General features: G+C 43.3%; 1 protein-coding gene across 3 annotated transcripts in view; it reads left to right on the top strand.

The window, feature by feature from the left end:
- The first annotated feature begins 2 nt into the window (after window positions 1-2).
- Window positions 3-24,405, top strand: part of LOC142158610 (uncharacterized) — a 133,191-nt gene continuing 108,788 nt past the window's right edge. For 2 of the 3 annotated variants that reach the window (XM_075212726.1, XM_075212729.1), the window contains exons 1-4: window positions 3-99; window positions 4,490-4,568; window positions 10,607-10,630; window positions 24,109-24,174. In XM_075212726.1, coding sequence (XP_075068827.1) covers window positions 41-99; window positions 4,490-4,568; window positions 10,607-10,630; window positions 24,109-24,174 — 228 coding nt within the window. In that variant the 5' untranslated portion in view covers window positions 3-40. The remainder of the gene's footprint in view (window positions 100-4,489; window positions 4,569-10,606; window positions 10,631-24,108; window positions 24,175-24,405) is intronic. The other variant, XM_075212727.1, reaches the window with a different exon arrangement.

The raw sequence follows: 24,405 nt of genomic DNA on the forward strand, positions 1-24,405 counted from the left end.
CCTGTGTATCATGTGACTACAGCAGTCACATGACCTGGTGATGTCAGAAGGTCCTTTCGATGAAGGGGATCTAGCCATTACTATTGTGTTGCGACTAATGTGAGTTATCAGTTGGAATCAAACCTGTGCGTTGTCACGAAAATATTTTTTCATTGTTTCTAAATATTATGGTTATATGCAATATGAATGTTCCACGTTTGCTCGCTGCAAGTTAAACACAACGTAACCCAAAGCTAGATTCGTTTTGTAAGTTGGGGCAGATTCAGTTAGCTGTGAAGTCCCGTTGGAACATCGCACTATGGGGGGAATTCAATTCCCTGTGATAGGCGGTGCTAATTTCTGTGTACTATGGCACCAAAACAACACTGATTTTCCTGCGCACTTCTATGAGATCTTTGGAAAAAATTGTGAAATTACATTACCCCAGAGTGCGTTCTGGAGGCAATGTTGCTTTATTTGTTTTTCACCTTTGCTCATATTTGCTCGCTAGATCATGGGGGTAGATTCAATTAGCTGCTAGGTCCCATAGGAACCTTGCATGACGTATCTCCACAGAATGTTTCAGGTAATAATTATTAATAATTTATAGAGCACCACAGATTCCGGGCTGGACAATTGTACAAATACAGATACGTTATAACTAATAAAGTGAGTGGAATCACAAATACATAAAACTGTTACACCTAAGTAGTGTAAATGAGTATGTAAAAAAACTAAAAATCTTTTAGACTCACAGAATGTAACAAAATACAGGACAAGGGCATAGATGGATAACAGTAGACAAAAATTACCAACAGATATAGAGGACACTGCCTTTGAGAGCTTACATTCTAAAGGGAGGGGTAATAATCAAACAGCAATGTTTTCTGTACTGTAATTGTGGCATTTGTGCTTAGAAAAACATTGCGTGAGTATTGTGTGGCTATTTTAATCTGCCAAATGTAATCAGTGAATGCAAATCGCAACTATGTTTACTTCATGCCATTATTGCTTTGAGATTGATACTGCCTGCAGGTTAATAGAAAGTATTTTATTGTGATTACCGTATTTCCCCATGTATAGGACACTACACTGTATAAGACGCACCTATATAAATCATATGAAAAAATTGATGATAAACATTATCCTCAATTTTTTCACAGAGTATTTGTGCAGCTTATACAGAGGAGAGACAACGCTATAGTGAATTCTGATTTTACCAGACATAGGAATCATCTGACAGGGCAAGTCTTCTGTCTTCTCTCTGTCTGATCCTGATGCTGATGCTGGAAACCCGATTAAGGTCCTCTCTGCGATGTCCGGATGTCCTTTCAGGACCTTGACAATCCTTTCAGGACCTTGTCAAGGTCCTGAAAGGACATCCGGACATCGCAGAGAGGACCTTAATCGGGATTCCAGCATCAGGATTAGACAGAGAGAAGACTTTACCAGACAGAGGAGTCATCTGACAGGGTAAGTGCTACTACCCCTCTATAAGACGCACCCAGTTATTAGACCCAAAATTTTGGGGAATAGATGCGTCTTGTACATGGGGAAATACGGTATATAGTAAATGCTAAAAAAACCTTTTCCTTTTATTTATCCTATAAGAAATACATTACAGAAGAATTAATAGATCCCATTCTCTGCTAATTGTAAAGGCATTACGACGCTATTCAGTTTTACTGATTTCTAACATTATACATAATGTTACATTAGTGACAGTTTTGTGGCAAGAGAAATTATGTGACTTTTTAAGATTGTTTGGGGCATATTCAATTGACGGCGGGATCGCCGAAAATCCTGCGCTCAAAAAATATTACCGTTTTTACGGTAATCCTGCGTGGGGGCTGCGAGCTGAAATCCAGCGAGATATTACCGTATTAACGGTAATATTTTTTGAGCGCGGGATTTTCGGCGATCCCGCCGTCAATTGAATATGCCCCATTGTGTTATTTGTGACATAAATGATAGGATAGCTTAAGTTAAAGATAGTAAATACAATGTGAAAGTTTACAAGTTGCTCTGTCTTATTTAGTTAAAACTTGCTGGGGCATGGAGTAGAGGCTCACTAAGGGGCATATCATAATTTATTTATATAGCGCCAACATATTCCGTATCGCTTTACAATTGGGGACAAACATAATAAACTAATAAACTGAGTAAAACAGACAAAGAGGTGAGAAGGCCCTGCTCGCCAAGCTTACAATCTATTTGACAATGGGAGAATGACACATGAGGTTAAGTCTACATTTTGCATTTTGGCCCAGCCAGACTGCAAAGGTAAAAGTGACTCATAAGCTAAATGAACCCGTCATACAACAATGTTGGTCAGGGGGTAGTTGTCTTGTGTGAAATTGTGTAACAGGCGAAAGGTAGCGAGATTAAGAGGGTGGCTGAGGAATATTATAAGCTTGTCTGAAGAGGTAGGTTTTCAGAGAACGCTTGAAAGTTTGTAGACCAGAGGAGAGTCTTACTGTGCGAGGGAGAGAATTCCATAGAGTGGGTGCAGCCTGAAAAGAGTCCTGTAACTGGGAATGGGAGGATGTAATGAGGGTGGATGAGAGACGCAGATCTTGTGTAGAACGGAGTTGCCGAGTTGGGAGATATTTTGAGACAAGAGAGGAGATGTATGTTGGTGCAGCTTTGTTGATGGCCTTGTAGGTTAGTAAAAGTATTTTATATTGGATTCGGTACAAAACAGGCAGCCAGTGTAGAGACATACGGAGTGATTCAACAGAGGAAGAACAATTTGCAAGGAAAATCAGTCTTGCCGCAGCGTGCAAAATAGATTGTAGGGGTTTGAGTCTGTTTTTGGGAAGACCAGTAAGGAGGGAATTGCAATAGTCAATGCTGGAGATGATGAGTGCATGAATTAAGGTTTTTGCAGTGTCTTGCGTGAGATATGTGCGAATTCTGGAAATGTTCTTTAGATGTATGTAGCAGGATTTAGATATAGAGTCAATGTGGGGAACAAAGGATAGGTGTGAGTCAAGGATTACACCTAGGCAGCGAGCTTGTGAGGTGGGATTTATGGTCATATTATCAACAGAGATAGAAATGTCAGGTATGCTCTTGTGGGTGGGAATATTATTAACTCTGTTTTGGAAAGATTAAGATTGAGTTGGTGAGAGGACATCCAAGATGAAATGGCAGAAAGACAGTCAGTTACACGGGACAACACAGATGTCGAGAGATCAGGAGAGGATAGATAGATTTGGGTATCATCTGCATAGAGATGATACTGAAAGCCAAAGGAACTTATTAGATTTCCAAGAGAAGCGGTATAGATAGAGAACAGCAGAGGACCTAGCACTGAGCCTTGTGGTACTCCAACTGATAAGGGAAACGGAGCAGAGGTGGCTCCAAAGAAATTAACAGTGAATGAGCGATTAGAAAGGTAGGATGAGAACCAGGAAAGAACAGTGTCTTGAAGACCTAGGGATTGCAGTGTTTGTAGGAGAAGAGAGTGGTCAACGGTGTCAAATGCAGCCGAGAGATCCAGGAGAATTAGGAGAGAGTAATGGCGTTCAGTTTTAACAGTGATCAGATCATTGACAACCTTGGTCAACGCAGTCTCTGTGGAGTGTTGAGAACGAAAGCCAGACTGAAGAGGATCCAACAGGTTGTTAGCGGAAAGGAAGCGTGTGAGGCGAGTGTAGGGAAGTCTCTTCAGAAGCTTGGAGGGGCACGGCAGCTGAGAGATGGGACGGTAATTTGATAGAGAGTTTGGGTCGGAATCTTGTTTTTTTAGAATAGGAGTAATCACTGCATGCTTGTGTAGTGATGGAAAGATGCCAGTAGAGAGCGAGAGATTACAGATTTGAGTTAGAGGTGAAATGAGTACAGAAGACAGGGATTTCCCAATTTGCAAGGGAATAGGATCAAGAGGATAGGAGGCCTATTCAATTCATGGCGTTAAAGCTAAAAATCCCACGGCGAGCGCACTATTATCGTTATTACGGTAATAGTGCGCATAAATACCGTTATTACGGTAGTTTTCTCGCTGGATTTCAGCTCGCGGCTCAGCTGAAATCCAGCTTACTATTACCGTAATAACGGTAATAGTTTTAACGCCGCGGAAAATGGCAAGAATTGACTATGCCCCTAAGGGGCATATTCAATTGTTAAAAAGTCCCGCGGCGTTAAAACTATTACAGTTAATACGGTAAAATCTAGCTGGATTTCAGCTCGCGGCTCAGGGAGCTGCGAGCTGAAATCCAGCGAGTAGATTACCGTAATAACAGTAATCGTGCGCAGACCGCGGGATTTTCGGCGTTTCCGCCGACAGTTGATTATGCCCCCAAGAGTCTATATTAAGTTATGGTGTTATTCTGTAGGTACAAGTTGTTATAGTGTTGGAATCTTACATAGGCACTGCCATTCATGTGTATATCCTGAGATATAGAAACTTTGTGTTGTAGCAATCTTACAGCGTGGAGTATCTTAAAATGGTTTTGCACTAATTTTAATATTTTTTTTTAATCAAACAATTTATTTTTCCAAACAGATACTACTTGCTGAAAGGGAACATGTTTCATCAGCATAAGCAACGTGGAAAAGTGATTAATTTTACTGACAGGCATTATGTAAGTGTTACTGCACATTGTTTTAACAAACGCAGCAGTTTATTTTTCTTTGTTTTAGCAATACTAGAATTGATTTATTGAATTGGTTATCCTTTGAAAGCTACTGCAATCTACTACAACAATCAGTTTGGATGCATTTCTGGGGGGTAAATATATGAAACTGCACATTTTGCAAGTTGCTGAATATTGGTGACTTTGCAGAGGAAATTTATAACAGCAATTGCTTTAAAGGCAAAACTGCCTGGGAGGATACCCAAGGAGTTCAATTATATACCCCATGTCCATAATTCCCTGTACCCAGGCATCTATGGTAAACTAAAATCACTGACCCCTGAATAGAGGAAGAGTGCTCCCACCGCGACAGACGCTAGAGTGACAGAATGCCCATCACGCAGGCTACTTATTATTAATTATTTGGCAGAATAATTCTCCCCTACTTTAGAAGGACAACTATGGAGAAAAACACAATCTCTGTGGAATATATTATGCTTTATTGTTATTATTATTTTTATTATTTTTAGAATATTATAATTCTACTCCACAACATATTGATGTTACATATGAGCTTATATAGTATTTTTGGCCATGTGATGCAATATTGCAGATGATTTTGAGCAAGTTGACATATATCATAGTGTGTGTGGCTTGAAAAGAAATGCGGGGATCTAAGTTTGAACGTTAACAGAAATACCCAATTTATAGCAGAGCTTGTGCAGTTTTTGAAGTGATCCATTGTGAATACAGCTATGCATGAAGCATTCTCAGGATGATGAATATGGGAATGCAACTTTTTGGCCTTACTTGTTACTGTAGATATGGTTACAATAATAGTGGGGATTATTTATATACATCAGTCAATGAAATAAGGAGTCTTGCTGATGATGGAGCATTAACTACTGCCTGAAAAATACAATTTGGATATATGGATCAGTTTCATTTTGGGTAGACCACATTGGCCTGGACCAAGCATGGCCGAAATTCAGGATTGGCAAGCTACTCTTTCAATCATTATCTTGTCATGCTTTTTTATCTTTAAAGCACATAAAAATCTGATTTTGTATATTCTGCTAGTATTTTAAGTGATTATTTCTCTTTCATCCAGTCTGGGGGACACTGCTTACCATGGGGTGTGAAGGGGAGCATGGGAGTTGGCACCTAGCTAGTTAATTTCTAGCATTGCTGACAGACCCCTCCCCTCTACACACCCCCGCCTCTTCCGCCTCAGTTTTTTCTAGGTGCCCATGGAGTTAGGTACTGTTTTAGTTGCTGCTAGATTTTATTTTATTTTCTTGTTTATTTTGTAGGAGAATATCTTGGGCCTGGGAGTGTGTTCTATTATAGAGAGCACACTCACAGAACAGCAGCGCAGGCACTGCTCTGTCAGCTGAGAGCCAGAGGCTCTCCCTGGCAGAGCAAATTAGGGTGCTTGAATACAGAGTGACTAGCAGTCTCTCCGGACCGTTGTCACTCTTGGGGCCTCACCGATAACCGGCGCTGCCTTTAGGCATGGAGGGCCGGGTATTGGAATGAAAAGAATGCCGGCAGCCATTTTAAAAAAATATAGCCGCGGAGGAGAGGAAACGGAAGGGGGTCATACCAAGATCCCCCCTCATACATAGGAGGGGGCATCGGGGTGAAAATCCGCTGTGGAGACCTCAATTGAGGTCTCCACTACTCTGCCATATACTATTTGTTTTCTTCTCCTCCCCGCTAATGGGGCAGGAAAAGCACTACGGAGAGACAGCATTATCAGAGGGGGGGTGGAGCTATGATATAGAGCTCCCCTGCTCTCCATGGAAAGTTGGATTAGGCCAGCCTTTTTGGCGCCAAATATAATTCCGGGAAAGGACACAGATCAGAGGGAGCAGACACCAGGCACTGCTGTTGGACTTCTCCCCTGTTTGGGCTAAGTATCTGATTTATTTAAACATATATTATTGTATTGCTGACTGCAAAGTAGGCTAGTGGAAATTATATTATAGTTCTCCCACTTGCCAAGTTATTTTATTTTGGTTTAATAATTTACAAGTATAACTTTTATGCCTGTTCTTTTTTTCTTTTTCATATTGTTTTCTATGCTGTCTCTCGCTCTCTAACAGCTAAATTTAAGTCTGTATGTTTGGTGTGCCTTCCTTTGTAAAATGACAGCTAAAGGAAAGGGCCCTAAAGTAAAGTGTTTCACTTGTTCAAAGTGTAATGCAAAATTACCTAGTGGGCAGAGGGACCCGTTGGCTCTATGTTCTGTCTGCGATGCAGGGGGTCCCCCTACGCAATCCCAGCTTGTTGCAGCCCCACTGACGGAGGAAACCGGCCTGGGTGGCCTCCCTGACACAGTCTGTTTCCTCTTTAGCACAGATGGTGTCACAGTCCAATCAGCTGATGTCTACTGTGGCAGCCGCGGTGGCTAATAGTGCTAGTACGCCTTTGGGCCTTCCTGCTCCCATAGGTTCTTTTGAAGAGTCTATGCCAGGACCTTCCTCATTGCTTACAGACCAGGCCCCTGTTCCCACAGAGCCGGCATGGTCCGCAGCTTTTATTAAGGGTTTGGATAAGCTAAACCAGTTACTTGAATCCCCAAACATCCCGCCTGCTAAGAGGAAGAGGCCTAGACCCACTAATATCCTTATGGTCCTTTCAGACCCGGAGGGGGTTTCTGAGGAGGAGGGAGAAGTATATTCTAAACCTGACCAGGGGCAACTTTTGGTGCAGGAAGAAGACCCTAAAAGCCATTTTGTTAATGATTTGGTTTTAGCGGTAAGAGAGGCGTTGGACCTCCCTGAACCGGAGGATCCTACTCCTAGAGAAAGAAGTCTCTTTAAGAAGGCCAAAAGGAAGGCTATTCGTTTTCCCCCTTCAGTAGAACTCAGAGATATTGCAGAGGGAGCCTGGAAACAGTCTGATAGAAGGTTCTCTGTTCCCAGAAAGTTCTCTTCCCTGTATCCATTACAGGAGGAAGATGTGGCCGCTGGGAGAGTATTCCTAAGGTAGATATTCCAGTAGCCTGTTTGGCCAGACACACTTTGCTACCAGTCTCAGGTTCGGCAACTCTGCAGGATGTCAATGATCGCAGGGTGGAATCCCAGCTAAAATCTATATTTGTGGCTGCGGGTTCTTCCTTTAGACCCGCATTTGCTTCAGCTTGGGTTGCTAGAGCCATGGAAACATGGGCAGACCAACTGGCAGAGGCCTTACAGGACTCGGAGTTACTTCCCTGGCTTTGCATCTGAAAGAGGCATTGGGGTACCTTTATGAGGCGGCTCAGAGCTAAGCGTCTGTGTCCTCCTCTATTCAGGCTGCATCCATTTCAGCAAGAAGAACGTTATGGCTGAAATCCTGGGAAGGAGATTCGGAATCAAAGAAGTCCGTTGAATCCATTCCTTTTTCAGCAGCAGGTTTGTTCAGGCCGGAATTGGATACTATGATTTCCCAGGCAACAGGGGGCAAAAGCACTTCTTTGCCGGTATTCTCAGGTAGGGGCAGCACTTCTCGGGTCAGCTCCTTTCGTCAACCCTTTAGAAGGAACTTTTTTTGTTGGACAGAACAATAGGTTCCGGCAATTTCGGCAGTATTCATTCCAAGAATAAGGGGTTAGGAGGCCGACTATCTAAGTCGAAATCAAATGATCCCGGGGGAGTGGTCACTCCATCCGGATGTATTTCAGTCTCTAGTTCAGAGGTGTGGTCTTCCGGATATAGATCTCATGGCCTCCAGACACAACAAGAAGGTTCACAGGTTTTTAGCAAGGGCAAGAGATCCCTTAGCGGTGGCAGGGAACGAAATGACGATGTCATGGGAGCTCAGGTTGGGATACCTGGTTTCTCCGATTCCCATGCTAAGGCATGGGGGGTCTTCCGCCACGAGATGACCTCCTTCTTCAAGTTCCCTTTAGTCACCAGAATTTTCCTCAGCTCAGTTTAATGGCATGGAGGTTGAAGCCAGCCTCTGGAGGGCTAGGGTTTTTTCCTCTAGTGTAGTTAACACTATGATGCAAGCTCGAAAACCAGTTACGGCTCGCATCTATCAGCGGATTTGGAGAACCTATATCAGATGGTGTGAAAATAGGTCATATCACACGTCTTCCTTCCGTCTCCCTCGCTTATTGGCTTTTCTTCAGCATGGGCTGGAAACAGGTCTTCATTTAGGTTCCCTAAGGGTTCAGGTATCGGCACTGTCAGTCTTTTTTCATCGGAAATTAGCGGATTTGCCAGATATCAAGACTTTTCTTCAGGGAGTCTTACATATTCAACCTCGCTATGTTCCACCTACAGCACCATGGGATCTTAACCTGGTACTGGACATGCTTGAAGGGCCTCCCTTTGAACCTTTACCTGAGGCAGATTTTAGGTGTTTGACCTGGAAGGTTGTTGTCGCACTTCTGGTATCACAAACGGAACCCAATAGCCAGGTATTTCTGAATTCAACAGGATTTATTTTGGTATACAAATAAATCTCCAGTGTCCAACAAATAAAGTCCAAAGTCACAAGAGTATAAAGGTCTGGTGGAAGTATCAAGTACTTGTAGTCCAAATCACAAGGAGGCAAGGTTCTGTGGAAGCATCTGGTTCAGATACAAACACAATACTCGTGCAAAGGCTTCATAACAGGAAGTGCTTTTTCTAGGCCCAAACAGGAAATGGGATCCAAGATGGAATCTTCATGAGACAGTCCCGGCCATCTTGGATAAGGGCTTTTGTAAGGGCAAGTTCATAACAGAGATCCAAGATGGAAACTTCATGAGGCAATCACGGCCATCTTGAATGAGGGCAAAACTAAGGGCAAGTACATAACAGTTGTTTTTCTTTTAGCAATTGCATCGGCACGTAGGGTATCGGAATTGGGAGCTCTGTCTTGCCGGGAGCCATATCTGGTTTTTCATGAGGACCGAGCGGTTCTGAGAACACTCCCCTCCTTTGTTCCAAAAGTGGTGTCCTCTTTCCATTTGAACCAGGAAATTGTAGTTCCGGTTTTTTCATCTTCTTCTCACTCTGATCGGCAGTCTATGAAAAAGTTACATGTGGTCAGGGTTTTCCGTATTTATGTCAAAAGAACATCTCGGATTAGACAAAACGATTCTCTGTTTGTCCTATATGATTCTAACAAAAGAGGCTGGCCAGCCTCTAAACAGTCCATTGCAAGATGGGTTACGGCAACTATTAGGCAGGCTTAAATGACAGCTAACCTGCCTGTGCCGGAGAGACTTATGGCCCATTCCACCAGATCGGTAGGGGCGTCATGGGCAGCAAGAAATGGGGCTTCTGCTGACCAGCTTTGCAGGGCAGCCACCTGGTCTTCTGTCCACACATTTGCCAAATTCTATCAATTTAATGTATTCGCATCCGCAGATGAAGATTTCGCTTGTAGTGCTCTATGAGCGGGGCTTTCAGAGCGGTCCCACCCTTAAGCGGGCTGCTTTAGAACGTCCCCATGGTAAGCAGTGTCCCCCAGACTGGATGAAAGAGAAAAGAGGATTTATATACTTACGTTAAATCCGTTTCTCTGATTCCGTCTGGGGGACACTGCGATCCCTCCCTTCTGCCTTTCCTCTATATGCTCTTGTTTGATTGACCTTTCTCCTTGGGGCTTTTTGAATTAACTGAAGAGGAAGAGGCGGGGGTATGTAGAGAGGAGGGGAGGGGTCTGTCAGCAATGCTAGAAATTTACTAGCTAGGTGCCAACTCCCATGCTTCCCTTCACACCCCATGGTAAGCAGTGTCCCCCAGACGGAATCATAGAAACGGATTTAACGTAAGTATATAAATCCTCTTTTAATGCTTTTGTTTTATGGGGCGTGGTAGAAGTTGGGGATACACAGCAAAATTGACTTGGGGAGGCACAGTGTGTTAGTCTGAGCCTGAAATATGATTTCAGTCAAGAACAGTCATTTCTGTTTAAACCAAATTTTCCATAATGTGTATTGAAAAGTAATAACTTGGGGATTGACCAAGAAAAAATATTTTTCATTTGTATGTTATTATTTTTTTAATTTTTTTTGCATGTATGTGTATTAACTTGATCTTTGTTCCTTTGTTGTGTTTTAGGACAAATCACGCTATAGGTGTAAGGTAAGTGAGTGTTTAAGTACAGAATTAAATATCTTAAAATTAGAGTGGTGTGATCTTTATAGAGTAGCTGTGTACAGAGTAAGTATTTGTCATTTAACTCTACATTTCCCAGCATTATATCACTCCTCCACTATGTTGAGATATATGCCACACTCCTGTTTTTTAATTTACCAATCAATGGTACCTGTCTTGCAAGGCAAATTCACTATGCTGGTAAAATGTCACTGTGACGTTTAACATTGTGCTAAAGCTGTGAAATGACCACAAGAAAAACTTGGGGTGGTCCCCAGGCGCCTGTACATATAAACAATGGTAGTGGATGAGTTAATGAGTATTTATTGAAACATAAACACAATGGTGAAGTGGAGGCATAAACTTACACCTTCTAGTGCTGCAATAATTTAAAACAAGCACAGTAAACATCCAGCAGTCCTGCTGGTATGCATAAAAGTTCCAAAAAGCAGACAGCCGTCTGTTTGATACTCTTCTAATAGAAAAGTGGTTGCCAAGTCTGAAAGCAATTAAAAATTCGCCATGTGTATTAGGCCCAAACAACAATAGGTATTGTGATCTCGTTGACTGTAAAAAACTAGTATCCGTCCAAGGTGCACAATAAATAGTTAGTTGAAAACAATGTAAGTTGGCAATTGCTTTGAGGGTGCTAACAGCTCCGGTATACCTCATAAGGGATAGGGAACAGAGAAGGGGGTTAACTCACCCTGCTTCTGCAGGATCTATTCCACAGGTGTCCGTATGGGGAAGCCGCTGTACGAGTCTCCGTCCACGCTGTTAGACATCCAGCTGCCGAGTGAAAGTTGGTTGTTCGCGCATGCGCATGCGGATGGGATTATCCAGTCTGTATTAGCGTGATGCCGGCTTGTCAGTGAGAGATGTAAATGCTGTTGGTTATTGGTAAATCCGTTTAGATTAGGTCCTACGCGTTTCACCCAATGAAGGGCTTCCTCAGGGATGTATGCATCCCTGAGGAAGCCCTTCATTGGGTGAAACGCGTAGGACCTAATCTAAACGGATTTACCAATAACCAACAGCATTTACATCTCTCACTGACAAGCCGGCATCACGCTAATACAGACTGGATAATCCCATCCGCATGCGCATGCGCGAACAACCAACTTTCACTCGGCAGCTGGATGTCTAACAGCGTGGACGGAGACTCGTACAGCGGCTTCCCCATACGGACACCTGTGGAATAGATCCTGCAGAAGCAGGGTGAGTTAACCCCCTTCTCTGTTCCCTATCCCTTATGAGGTATACCGGAGCTGTTAGCACCCTCAAAGCAATTGCCAACTTACATTGTTTTCAACTAACTATTTATTGTGCACCTTGGACGGATACTAGTTTTTTACAGTCAACGAGATCACAATACCTATTGTTGTTTGGGCCTAATACACATGGCGAATTTTTAATTGCTTTCAGACTTGGCAACCACTTTTCTATTAGAAGAGTATCAAACAGACGGCTGTCTGCTTTTTGGAACTTTTATGCATACCAGCAGGACTGCTGGATGTTTACTGTGCTTGTTTTAAATTATTGCAGCACTAGAAGGTGTAAGTTTATGCCTCCACTTCACCATTGTGTTTATGTTTCAATAAATATTCATTAACTCATCCACTACCATTGTTTATATGTACAGGCGCCTGGGGACCACCCCAAGTTTTTCTTGTGGTCATTTCACAGTTCAACCAGGGAGGAGGGGTCCCCCCCGTTTACATTGTCCCCATTTTGGCAGCCATCACCGATATCAACTGGTGTTTGCGCAGATATATAATATTTTTCTATTGTGCTAAAGCTTACTCAAATTCTAACCTCATCTTACCCGATTACTAATTTTTCTGCTTAATTTGTGTTCTTATCTAGTAAGAAAAAAAAAAAAGATTGGAGTGAGAGCCTTTCCTTATTCAATAACAGCTAAACGCAGGTTTCTGAATACATCGGAATTGGAGTAATTAAATGGACTTTTGAAAACTGTCGGTTGGTTGCGCACGCTGGGCCTCATTTAGAGGTAATAGCAAAGCAAAATAAAGAGCAGATTTGTCCTGGACAAACCTATTTACAATTTGTAAATGTTTTTATTTTTTTAATTTGTGGAAATTACTGGCTGCTTTGCATGCATCACACAAATAATGGACAGCTTTATTGTTGCATTACAATTTAGAGTTGATCTACGACATGCCCTTTCCCACTCTGTGCATCATGATTTGCCAAGGTGCCAATTTGCACCTTTTTTTGCTGTGCTCCTAACTCTAAATGAGGCCCATTATCTTAAGTAAATCACTTCTGTTTTCATATAAATTACAATTGTATGCTTGCCTTTTGCTTTATGGGTTGAAGCCCACTTTAGGTATTTTCTTACCTAGCTCTTTGCAACTGAGTGACAAAGACAGGATATATTTTAAGTGATATCTCAAAGAGTTATTTATAGAATTTCTGTTCTCTTGCTCTTGTCACACACATTGCAGACACATAATGCCTTTATTGTTTAAGAATTCCTGGTGATATCATTGGGCTATCTCAGGAGAAAACTGCTGGATCTGACAGGATACTAATGAGTTTTCTCAGCCCTTAATCAAGTATTTTACTAGACTTGAATTGTGGTATCTCCTTACAGCAAAGATAATACTTGATGTTTGGGTAAAGTAATAATTATACCTCTAATTTCCATCTGTCCCCTTAATGGGAAGTGGAAGCACACATGACCAACATATTTTAAAAACCTTTGTAATGATATATTTAAAAAAGACATATATCTATATTGTTCCAGACGTTTCATTCTAATACACAATTTATTTCTGAAATAAATAATTATGAAGTATATATTTTTATTTTTTATATTATTTTCAACCTAAATATTCTTCCATTTTGAAACTTCCTCTTTTTTCAGTGACTTTTTCAATGTTTCAGAAACTTTGGGTTTAGACTGTTGAGGTTTGCCATGCATTTCTGTAAAAGTTTATAACTTTTAATAGTTATACACTGGCATTTCAGTTATCATTAACTAATTATTACAAGTGATCTAACATTTTCTATAACCCTCTATTTATACCACCCTAATTTGTAACACATATAATCTGTGATTAAAATTTCATTAAAATGTGTTCCATTACGTTATCCTCTTTATAATGCCATGCCAGCTAAAATGTCAATTACATCCTGTGTTCTAAACTAGTGATATAAACAAGTAGCGGTGTACTTTTCTGCTGCCTTCTGGTGAAAAAAAACACCTTTTTCTGAGATAATAGGAGGAATAATGCAAATATTGTCCAAATACACTATAGACAACAGTTTAAAGTATACTATTTTTGTAACTCTCTGGCATGAATGAGGCACAGTACAGTTATGGCCAAAATTTTTGAGAATGACACAAATATTATTTTTCACAAAGTCTGCTTCCTCAGTATTGTTAATGGCAAGTTGCATATACTCCAGAATGTCTTGAAGAGTGATCAGATAAATTGTGATTAATTTCAAAGTCCCTCTTTGCCATGACAATGAACTTTATCACAAAAACAACATTTCCACTGCATTTTAGCCCTGTCACAAAAGGACCAGCTGACATCAGGTCAGTGATTCTCTAGTTAACACAGGTGAGAGTGTTGACGAGAACAAGGATGAAGATCGCTCTGTCATGCTGATTGAGTTAGAGTAACAGACTGGAAGCTTTAAAAGAAGCGTCGTGCTTGAAATCATTGCTAACCATGGTTAACTGCAAAGAAACGCATGCAGTTATCATTGCTTTGCACAAAAAGGGCTTCACAGGCAAGGATATTGCGGCTAGTAAAATTGCACCTAAATCAACCGTTTATCGGATCATCAAAAACTTCAAGGAGATAAGTTCAATAGTTGTGAAGAAGGCTTCAGGGCGCCCAAGAACGTCCAGCAAGCGGCAGGACCGTCTTCTAAAGTTAATTCAGATGCGAGATCGGGGCACCACCAGTGCAGAGCTTGCTCAGGAATGGAAGCAAGCAGATGTGAGTGCGCACAGTGAGGCAAAGACTTTTGGAGGATGGCCTGGTGTCAAGAAGGACAGCAAAAAAGCCACTTCTCTCCAGGGAAAAGATCAGGGACAGACTGATATTCTGCAAAAGGTAAAGGTTTGGACTGCTGAGGACTGGGGTAAAGTCATTTTCTCTGATGAATCCCCTTTCAGATTGTTTGGGGCATCTAGAAAAACGTTTGTTCGAAGAAGGAAAGGTGAGTGCTACCATCAGTCCTGTGTCATGCCAACAGGAAAGCATCCAGAGACCGTTCATGTGTGAGGTTACTTCTCAGCCAAGGGAGTTGGCTCACTTACAATTTTGCCTAAGAACACAGCCATGAATAAAGAATGACACCAAAACATCCTCCAAGAGCAACTTCTCTCAACCATCCAAAAACAGTTTAGTAACGAACAATGCCTTTTCCAGCATGATGGAGCACCTTGCGATAAGGCAAAAATGATAACTAAGTGGTTCGGGGATCAAAACATCGAAAATTTAAGTCCATGGCCAGGAAACTCCCCATACCTTAATCCCATTGAGAACTTCTGGTCAATTCTCAAGAGACGTGTGGAAAAAAACCAAAAAACCCACAGATTCTGCCAAACTCCAAGCATTGATTAGGTAAGAATGGGCGGCGATCAGTCAGTATGTGGCCCAGAAGTTGATTGACAGCATGCCAGGGCGAATTGCAGAGGTCTTCAAAAAGATGGGTCAACACTGCAAATATTGACTCTCTGCATAAACATAATGTAATTAAAATAAAAGTCTTTTACACTTATGAAATGCTTGTAATTTTACTTCAGTATGCCATAGCAAAATCTGACAAAAAGGTCTAAAAACATTGAAGCAGCAAACTCTGTGAAAACCAATACTTGTGTCATTCTCAAAACTTTTGGCCATGACTGTATGTTCTGACATGATCTCTATTGAAATATTTTATCTTTAAGTAGTATTATCAAAGCTTGACAAAGTTTAAGGATATTTTTATCTGCTGTTAATATAACTGTCAGACGCCGTCCCCGCTGATTCCCCTGTCAGACAGGGAACAGACGTCTGATCTCCCCGTCGGCTGCTGCTGGACTTCCGAATAGCGGGCGCATGCGCCCTGGTCTCAGTTCCGTTGCTAGGCAACGGGACGCTGCTTCTGTTCCCGCTGCCGCCTCCGCTCTCCACCAGTCAATTCAGTCTAGACTCTATTTAAACCTGCCTCTGGCGCCATTAGGGTGCCAGAGTAACAGGTTCACCACCAGTGTTCCTGGCTTCCCTATTCCTCCATACTCCTGAGTATTCTGATTCCTGATTACCTGTTGTGACCCCGGCTTGGCGACCATTCTACTCTTCTGTGTGACCCATTCTGTACTGTGACTTCGGCTTGGCGACTATTCTTTGGATTACCCTTTTGTACCTGATATTCCTGATTGCTGTGACCCGGAACCGTCTGACCTCTCTACGCTACACTGGTAACTGGCTAACAGGACCGCGACCTGCGTGCTCTCTGCTGCGAAGTCCAAACCTCCTTTCGGGGGTCCCTGGTGAACACCAGGGGTACGTTAGACTCCGCGCCTGTTTGACCAGTGGCACCAATAGCGGTAAGTGTCATATCATCTTCAGCCTCATAGGCCTATAGCGTGACAGTTTACTCTGGCCATGACTGACGGTACCGGAGAACCCTCATCCCGAGACCTCCTCATCCATTTAGGAGTACGGGTAGAACGCCAGGAAGCCAACCAAGCACAACTCTTGCAGTGTTTACATGGAGTGATTTCCCGCTTGGATGCCCTGAGCACTTCTCAGGCAGCAGCCCCAGTTCCTGATCCTGCTCCGGCTGCTGTTCCACCAAGCGCAGCACTGGCTACTTCTAGAACACTACGGATTCCAACCCCAGAGAAATGCCGTGGATTCCTAAACCAGTGTTCCATCCAGTTTGAACTTTCACCGGAAAACTTTGCATCTGAGAGAGCTAAGGTGGCCTATATAATTTCTCTCTTGACGGGACAGGCCCTAGCTTGGGCCTCGCCACTGTGGGAATGAAGAGATGGATCTCTCCTTCATTCTGACACTTTCATTGAAAACTTCCGGAGGGTATTTGATGAACCAGGTCGTGTGTCTTCGGCTGCATCCAGTTTGTTAGCTCTTCGCCAAGGTTCTTTAACTGCAGGTCAATACGCGGTTCAGTTCCGTACCTTAGCCTCAGAATTAGGCTGGAATGATGAAGCTCTCTTCGCCACCTATTGGCAAGGCCTGTCAGACCCTATCAAGGATGCACTGGCTTCGCAAAAGCTTCCATCCAAGCTTGACGAATTGGTCTCTTTGTGTGTCAAGGTAGACATTCGCCTTCAAGAGCGCTCTCAGGAGAGGGTCCAAGGTCGTCGCACTGTACGTTTGGCTCCTCGTTTTCAATCTCCAGCTCTCCCGGCGGAAGAGCCGATGCAAATTGGACGCTCTCGTCTGTCACGGGATGAGAGAGAACGCAGGATCAAGAATCGTTTGTGTTTGTACTGTGGAGAATCCGGCCATCTGTTATCTTCTTGTCCCAAGAAGGCCGGAAAACTTCACCGCCTAGGCAACACCAGGGAGGTTGTTCTAGGTTCATGTCTCCATTCTCCCTCTCCTTCCAAAGATAACAGTTTTCTGATGCCTGTCACCCTCACATTTTCGGACTCTTCCCTAAATTGCTCTGCTTTTGTGGATTCCGGATCTGCAGGAAATTTTATCTCTGCCACTCTGGTGTCGAAGCTTCACATACCCTGCACTCCATTGCCGCAACCTCTGGTTCTTACTGCAGTTGACGGTAACCGTGTCAGCAACGGTTCCATCACTGACACTACTGCTCCAGTTCAGTTGCAGGTAGGGGTTCTCCATCAAGAGTGGATTCAGTTCCTGGTTATCCCACAGTCCGTTAATTCCATCATTTTAGGGCTACCATGGCTCAGGAAACATTCGCCACAATTCGATTGGGCTCTCGCTCAAGTTACCTCCTGGGGCTCCTCATGCTTCAATCAATGCCTCTCGAGAATACTTCCTCCTAACCAACTTCCTTGTCTCTCTCTGGATTCCCACCTCAAACTACCAGAGCCGTATTTAGACTTTATTGATGTGTTTAGCAAAACCGCTGCAGAGACGCTCCCTCCACATCGAGCATGGGATTGTCCTATTGAGCTAATTCCCGGCAAAACTATTCCCAAAGGTAGAGTTTATCCTCTAGCTCTCCCTGAGACTAAGGCAATGTCTTTATATATATATCAGATAACCTTCAAAGAAGATTTATTAGAAAGTCTACCTCGCCAGCTGGAGCCGGATTCTTTTTTGTAAAGAAAAAAGACGGTTCATTAAGACCGTGCATAGACTACCGCCGTCTTAATGATATTACCATCAAGAACCGCTATCCGCTCCCATTGATCACTGAATTGTTCGACCGGATTAGAGGAGCCAAAATCTTCTCTAAATTAGATCTCAGAGGGGCCTACAACTTAATCCGCATTTGAAAGGGCGATGAGTGGAAAACGGCATTTAACACCCGTGACGGGCACTATGAGTACTTAGTCATGCCGTTTGGACTTTGCAATGCCCCTGCAGTGTTTCAAGATTTTGTCAACGAGATCTTCTGGGATCTTCTGTATCAATTTGTAATTGTCTACCTGGACGATATTTTGATATTTTCATCTGACTTACATGTTCATCGTCTCCATGTCAAGACTGTTCTTTCTCGCCTCCGGAAACATTCCTTATATTGCAAGCTGGAGAAATGCCTTTTTGAGCGTTCACAAGTTCCATTTCTAGGATACATAGTTTCTGGCACCGGCCTGCTGATGGATCCGCAGAAAGTGAAGGCCATTGTCAACTGGCCATTACCTATTGGTCTCAAAGCTACCCAACGCTTTATCGGCTTTGCCAATTATTACCGGCAGTTCGTTAAAGGCTTTTCGTCCATTATCTGTCCAATTACAGCTTTAACTCGAAAAGGTGCCTGCAGCAAACCATGGCCTGTCGAAGCCATATTGGCCTTCAAAACTCTTAAAGAAGCATTTCTTTCGGCCCCTATACTCAAACAGCCAGACCAAGGGAGACCGTTTTTTATTGAAGTGGACGCTTCTTCAGTCGGGATTGGAGCTATACTTTCCCAAAAATCTGCTTCAGGAACATTAGAAACTTGTGGATTCCTGTCTAAGAAATTCTCTAGCACTGAACTTAATTATGGAATCGGTGACAAGAAATTATTATTAGCCATCAAGATTGCCCTTGAAGAGTGGCGTCTCTTACTAGAGGGTGCATTACATCCCGTCACGGTCATGACAGATCATAAAAATCTTACTTATCTCCAGGAAGCACAATGTCTTAACCCCCGTCAAGCTCGCTGGTCTCTTTTCTTTGCCAGGTTCCAACTCATTCTAACCTTTCGTCCCGGTTCCAAAAATTCCAAGGCCGATGCTCTCTCCAGGTCCTTTGATAATGACGGTACTCTCACTTGTCTAGACAACAAGATGATTCTAAATCCAATATAAACAGTGGCCATCACCAATTCTTCAGTAATCTCGCCCCCTCCAGGGCGTTCATTCGTGGAACCTCATCTCCGCTCTAAACTACTATGTTGGGCTCACAAGTCCAAATTTGCCGGCCATGCCGGTTACAAGAGAACCAAAGAATTCCTCTCCAGATATTATTGGTGGCCTAAACTGGCTTCAGATGTTCAAAAATTCGTATCTGCATGTTCGGTTTGTGCACGCCACAAGGTGCCAAGACAAAATCCTCCTGGTCTTCTCCTTCCTCTGCCTATTCCGGTTTCTCCCTGGACCAGCATTACGATGGACTTCACCACCGATCTTCCTTTGATAAATTGCTACAATACCATCTGGGTCATGGTAGACCGCTTTTCAAAAATGTCACACTTCACTCCTTGTAAAGGACTCCCTTCTGCTCCTAAACTCGCAGATTTGTTTCTAAAGAACATCTTCCGTCTTCATGGATGCCCTCAAGAGATCATCTCTGACAGAGGAGTACAATTTGTCGCTAAGTTCTGGAGAGCTTTTTGTAAAAAGATTGGAGTCAGTCTCAAATTTTCTTCTGGATATCACCCCTAAACTAACGGACAGACAGAACGAGTGAATCAAGACTTGGAGTGTTTTCTATGGTGTTTTGCTTCTGATCATCAAACGACATGGAATGATCTTCTGTATTGGGCGGAATTCGCCCACAACAATCTTCTACATTCCTCCTCTGGGCGTTCTCCATTTTTTATTATCTACGTCAGACATCCCACTCCTCCTCTCTTGTCCGAAGCTCCCTCCTCTCTAGTACCAGCGGCTGATACTCTCATCCATGACTTCTCTCAAATCTGGTCTCAAACCAAAGAAGCACTGTCTACTGCTGTACAGAGACAGAAGAAATCGGCTGATCTTCATAGAAGAGTTGCTCCAGTACTAAGGGTAGAAGACCGTGTTTGGTTTTCTACACGCAATCTTCGATTTCAAGTTCCATCCATGAAATTGGCTCCTAAATTTATTGGTCCCTTTGCCATATCACAAGTCATTAATCCCGTCTCCTTCAAACTTGCATTACCTCCGTCTCTTAGAATCCATAACACATTTCATATTTCATTGCTGTAACCGCTGATTCTCAACGAATTCTTCAGAGAACCTGCTCCTCCTCCACCTATTAAAACATCTTTAGGGGAGGAATTCAAGATCGAGAGGATTCTGAAGAGACGTTTCTTCCAGCGCAAACCGCAGTATCTTGTACACTGGAGAGGTTATGGTCCGGAGGAGAGATCGTGGGTCTCGGAGGCCGACCCTCATGCTTCTCGTCTCCTTGCAAAATTTCTAAGGAAAGACAATCCTTCTCTGAGAGGGAGGAGGGGAGGGGGTACTGTCAGACGCCGTCACCGCTGATTCCCCTGTCAGACGGGGAACGGACGTCTGATCTCCCCGTCGGCTGCCTGTGGACTTCCGAATAGCGGGCGCATGCGCCCTGGTCTCCGTTCCGTTGCTAGGCAACGGGACGCTGCTTCTGTTCCCGCTGCCGCCTCCGCTCTCCACCAGTCAATTCAGTCTAGACTCTATTTAAACCTGCCTCTGGCGCCATTAGGGTGCCAGAGTAACAGGTTCACCACCAGTGTTCCTGGCTTCCCTATTCCTCCATACTCCTGAGTGTTCTGATTCCTGATTACCTGTTGTGACCCCGGCTTGGCGACCATTCTACTCTTCTGTGTGACCCATTCTGTACTGTGACTTTGGCTTGGCGACTATTCTTTGGATTACCCTTTTGTACCTGATATTCCTGATTGCTGTGACCCGGAACCGTCTGACCTCTCTACGCTACACTGGTAACTGGCTAACAGGACCGCGACCTGCGTGCTCTCTGCTGCGAAGTCCAAACCTCCTTGCGGGGGTCCCTGGTGAACATCAGGGGTACGTTAGACTCCGCGCCTGTTTGACCAGTGGCACCAATACCGGTTAGTGTCATATCATCTTCAGCCTCATAGGCCTATAGCGTGACAATAACTTTTCACACCATTAATGTATTGTATTCTTTAAATGGTTTCTAACTGAACATTTGTTTAAATGTATCAATTCTGCTTGAAAAGTCTGAATTCTTACAATCTTTTCACTTCAATAGAACTTGTCAAGCACTAAAAGTTTTACTAGTGTTAACAATTAATTTTTACATCAGCCTCTTGAAAACAGTTAATGCCTAATCTGCATTCCCAAGTCACCTTTGAGTTGGAACAATTGATTTGTGTTCTTATCTCTGCAGAGATTTCATGCCAAATAGAGTGTATTGTTCTATGTGGATAAGTACACCCATGCAACTAGGTAATATAAGTTTAAAGATGTTGTCTACTTTTTGACAAAGCCCTTTAGTATATTCTGCTCAAGAGAGCTTTATTGAACAGGAGTGCACAATTTGTAATAATGAGCTAACCATTAATGTAATTGCTTCCTCGTTTCAGGAATATGGTCTCGGGGATGAACCTCATTCTCATTTGCTACATTAACTAGACAGTTGGTTATTTCAATGAGAACTTGCTAGACAATTCTTTTACATGGGGGACACTTGAGATTTTGGGGTGTAGGATGTATTCACCTGAGCCTTAGCACTTGCAAATTTATCACCAAAATGCAGGCTCCTCCCCTTTTATACTTCTTTGGCTACATTCTAACCTCTGTTTTTGTTAAGAGCCCACAGGAGTTGGGCCCATATATATGATTGCCTATGACAGCCCTGTACGTTTATTATGTTTTACGAGTGCTGTTTTTTATTTTATTTCTACTGTTTGGCCATGGATATTGGGCCAGATGCGGTATCGAACCGTGCACCTGAGGCGTAGCAGCACCTGTAAGTAGATACCCCCATCTTTTGGAGTGGGTATCGGGTTGGGAGTTGCAGCTCCTTCCCCTTGTCAATGTGATAAGGTATCTTTGGTTCCTAGTTATTTAGTATGAGTGTCCAGGGGGGTCAGGTGAGGGGGGCTTCCCTGCATATGATTTCTCCACTAGGGACTGGACTGCTAAGGGGACTGTCCTCAGGATGGTGACATATTAGTTCTGGGCCCTGAGGAAAGGTGAAATACCTGCAGCACCTCCTTCCAGGTGGGGATTCTTAGCTAGGCCAGCCCGCCAAGACAGATAAAGCAGCCATTTTGGGAGCATCCTGGTGCAGCAGAGCTTCTTCTCGCCATCTACCTCCTTTAGCTACAGGGATTTTTTTCTCTCCTTATATTGGCTTGTGTCTATTCAGTTCCACATCCTCTTGGATTGTGCAACTGTTGTCTTGTTCTCTTTTCTTCCCTTGCTTTCTGTTATGTTTTGGAAGGGGAGTTCATCCAGGGCTGAGCCTGGAGGTGGGACAGTAGTAAAGATTTTTTGCTGACTCCAGTTGTCATGCCAATTTGCCTCCTCTAAAGTCCAGGGAGGATGCCCTGTGGATGTCATGTGAGGCGGAGGTCCCTGGCATAGGCTATTTCTCAGCTTATGCAATAATGAAGCAGGGAGGGGATACCCCCTCTGCCCTTTCTGTTGTGGCCTCATTTTCTCACCTGAGCCAACCCCCTTGGAACTATAATTATTGGCCCCTTTTGCACATGTCCAACCAGCCAGGTGTGACCTGGCTAGGTCAATGCAGGGTTAGTTCAGGTATACTCTACTTTGGAGAGGAGCCCGCTACAACTGCTGGATCTCCGCACTGCTCCCTCAGGTCCTGGAGGGTTATGACTCAGATTCTCATCCCGTGAGGAACGGGATGTGGCCATAGCCTCTGACCATTACCTCATTTGGAGGAAGATTCCTACTTCTTCTTTCAGGCTGGACAGATTGCTGCAATTTCTGCAAGACAATTTTTCAAACAAAACTGACTCTTTTTCTATGGTTCAGACCTTCCCACATTGCTCCAGTGGCTCCATGAATTTGTTGCTGACTGCCTTGCAGCATCCACCCCTCCTAAAACAGTTTGTTCGAAGGACTCCTAACCAATTACTAACCAGAAAGCCAGTCTTCCTGTTAGCCATCTCTTCTGCTGGAGCTGGGAGCTTTGTATTGTAGACATCTGCTCTTCATTTTTCAACCCAAGGTGGTCTCTTGGTTCCACCTGAATCTGGAGGTTGTGATTCCGACTTTGGACCGGGATAAGTCTCCAGAGAAAGACAGTTGTCTTCATTTTCTAGATAAGGTTTTGTCTCTGAGAATCTGTGTGGACATGAGCAAGGATTTGAGCAGAACGGATGATCTGTTAGTCCTTTATGACGTTCATAAGAGGCTGGCCAGCTTCTAAACAGACCATTGCCTGGTGGATTCATTCGGTAATTTGCCAGGCTTACTTTGGAGTGGGACACAATGTCACTGTAAATGCGAGTGCACTTTCCACCAGGTTGGTGGGTTCCTCCTTTCAGTGCATCACGGGACTTCAACAGAGCAATTGTTCTACAGGTTTAGTACTTTTGCATCCAAAGATGCCAGTTTTGGACGAAAGGTGCTGCGCACTGTGATTTCAGAGCATTCCCTCCCTTAGGAACAGTGTTAGTATGTCCCCACAGTCTCCAGTGTTAGAGAAAATGTGATTTTTGTACTTGTGTTAAATTCTTTACTCTGAAATTCAAGGGATACACTGGAACTTCCTGTAATTGTTGTGTTCCATTCCGTTTCTTATTCTCACATTGTTCTCCTTTTTAGGATTCGGGTTTTCTGTGAAGCATGTTGTGTCCTACTCTTCCTCTTGTACTGTATCCTGTTTTCTGTCCTTCGTGGCTTTGTTAAATACTGAGGTTAGATTGTAGCCAATGGGCTATAGAGGGGAGGAGCCTGCATTTCAGCGCTAAATGTGGAATTGCCAAGGTTTCATCGACCACAGTCTACACCCCACAGTTTCCAGTGTCAACCATATAACAGCAAATATATTAATGAAATGTGTGTAGCTCATCTTATCAGTCAGATAATATAATTACAAAAGTGAGTATTTTGTTTAACTATTTCCCCCCCCCCCCATCTGTAGGTATGTAATATTTCATGTTCATCATCGCAACAATTAAATCAACATCTGGATGGATTAAAACATCACGTAAGCTACGCTACCTGCATATTTGAAGAATCATTAGCCATAAGGATAACAGGTGACCCAAACTAGCTAGGTAGCCAGTGTTAAGGAGGAAGTCAACCGTAAGAGAATTCTGGTAGATATGCTATTAGATACAACAATATGTAAATTAAAGTCTGTGCATTGAATGCAATTGTATATATGCAGCTGTTTTGTGGTATCTCAGCAACAATGGTAAACAAATCTACCTAGGCA

This window comes from Mixophyes fleayi, chromosome 5 (genome assembly GCF_038048845.1).
Source record: "Mixophyes fleayi isolate aMixFle1 chromosome 5, aMixFle1.hap1, whole genome shotgun sequence".
Lineage (NCBI taxonomy): Eukaryota > Metazoa > Chordata > Amphibia > Anura > Limnodynastidae > Mixophyes > Mixophyes fleayi.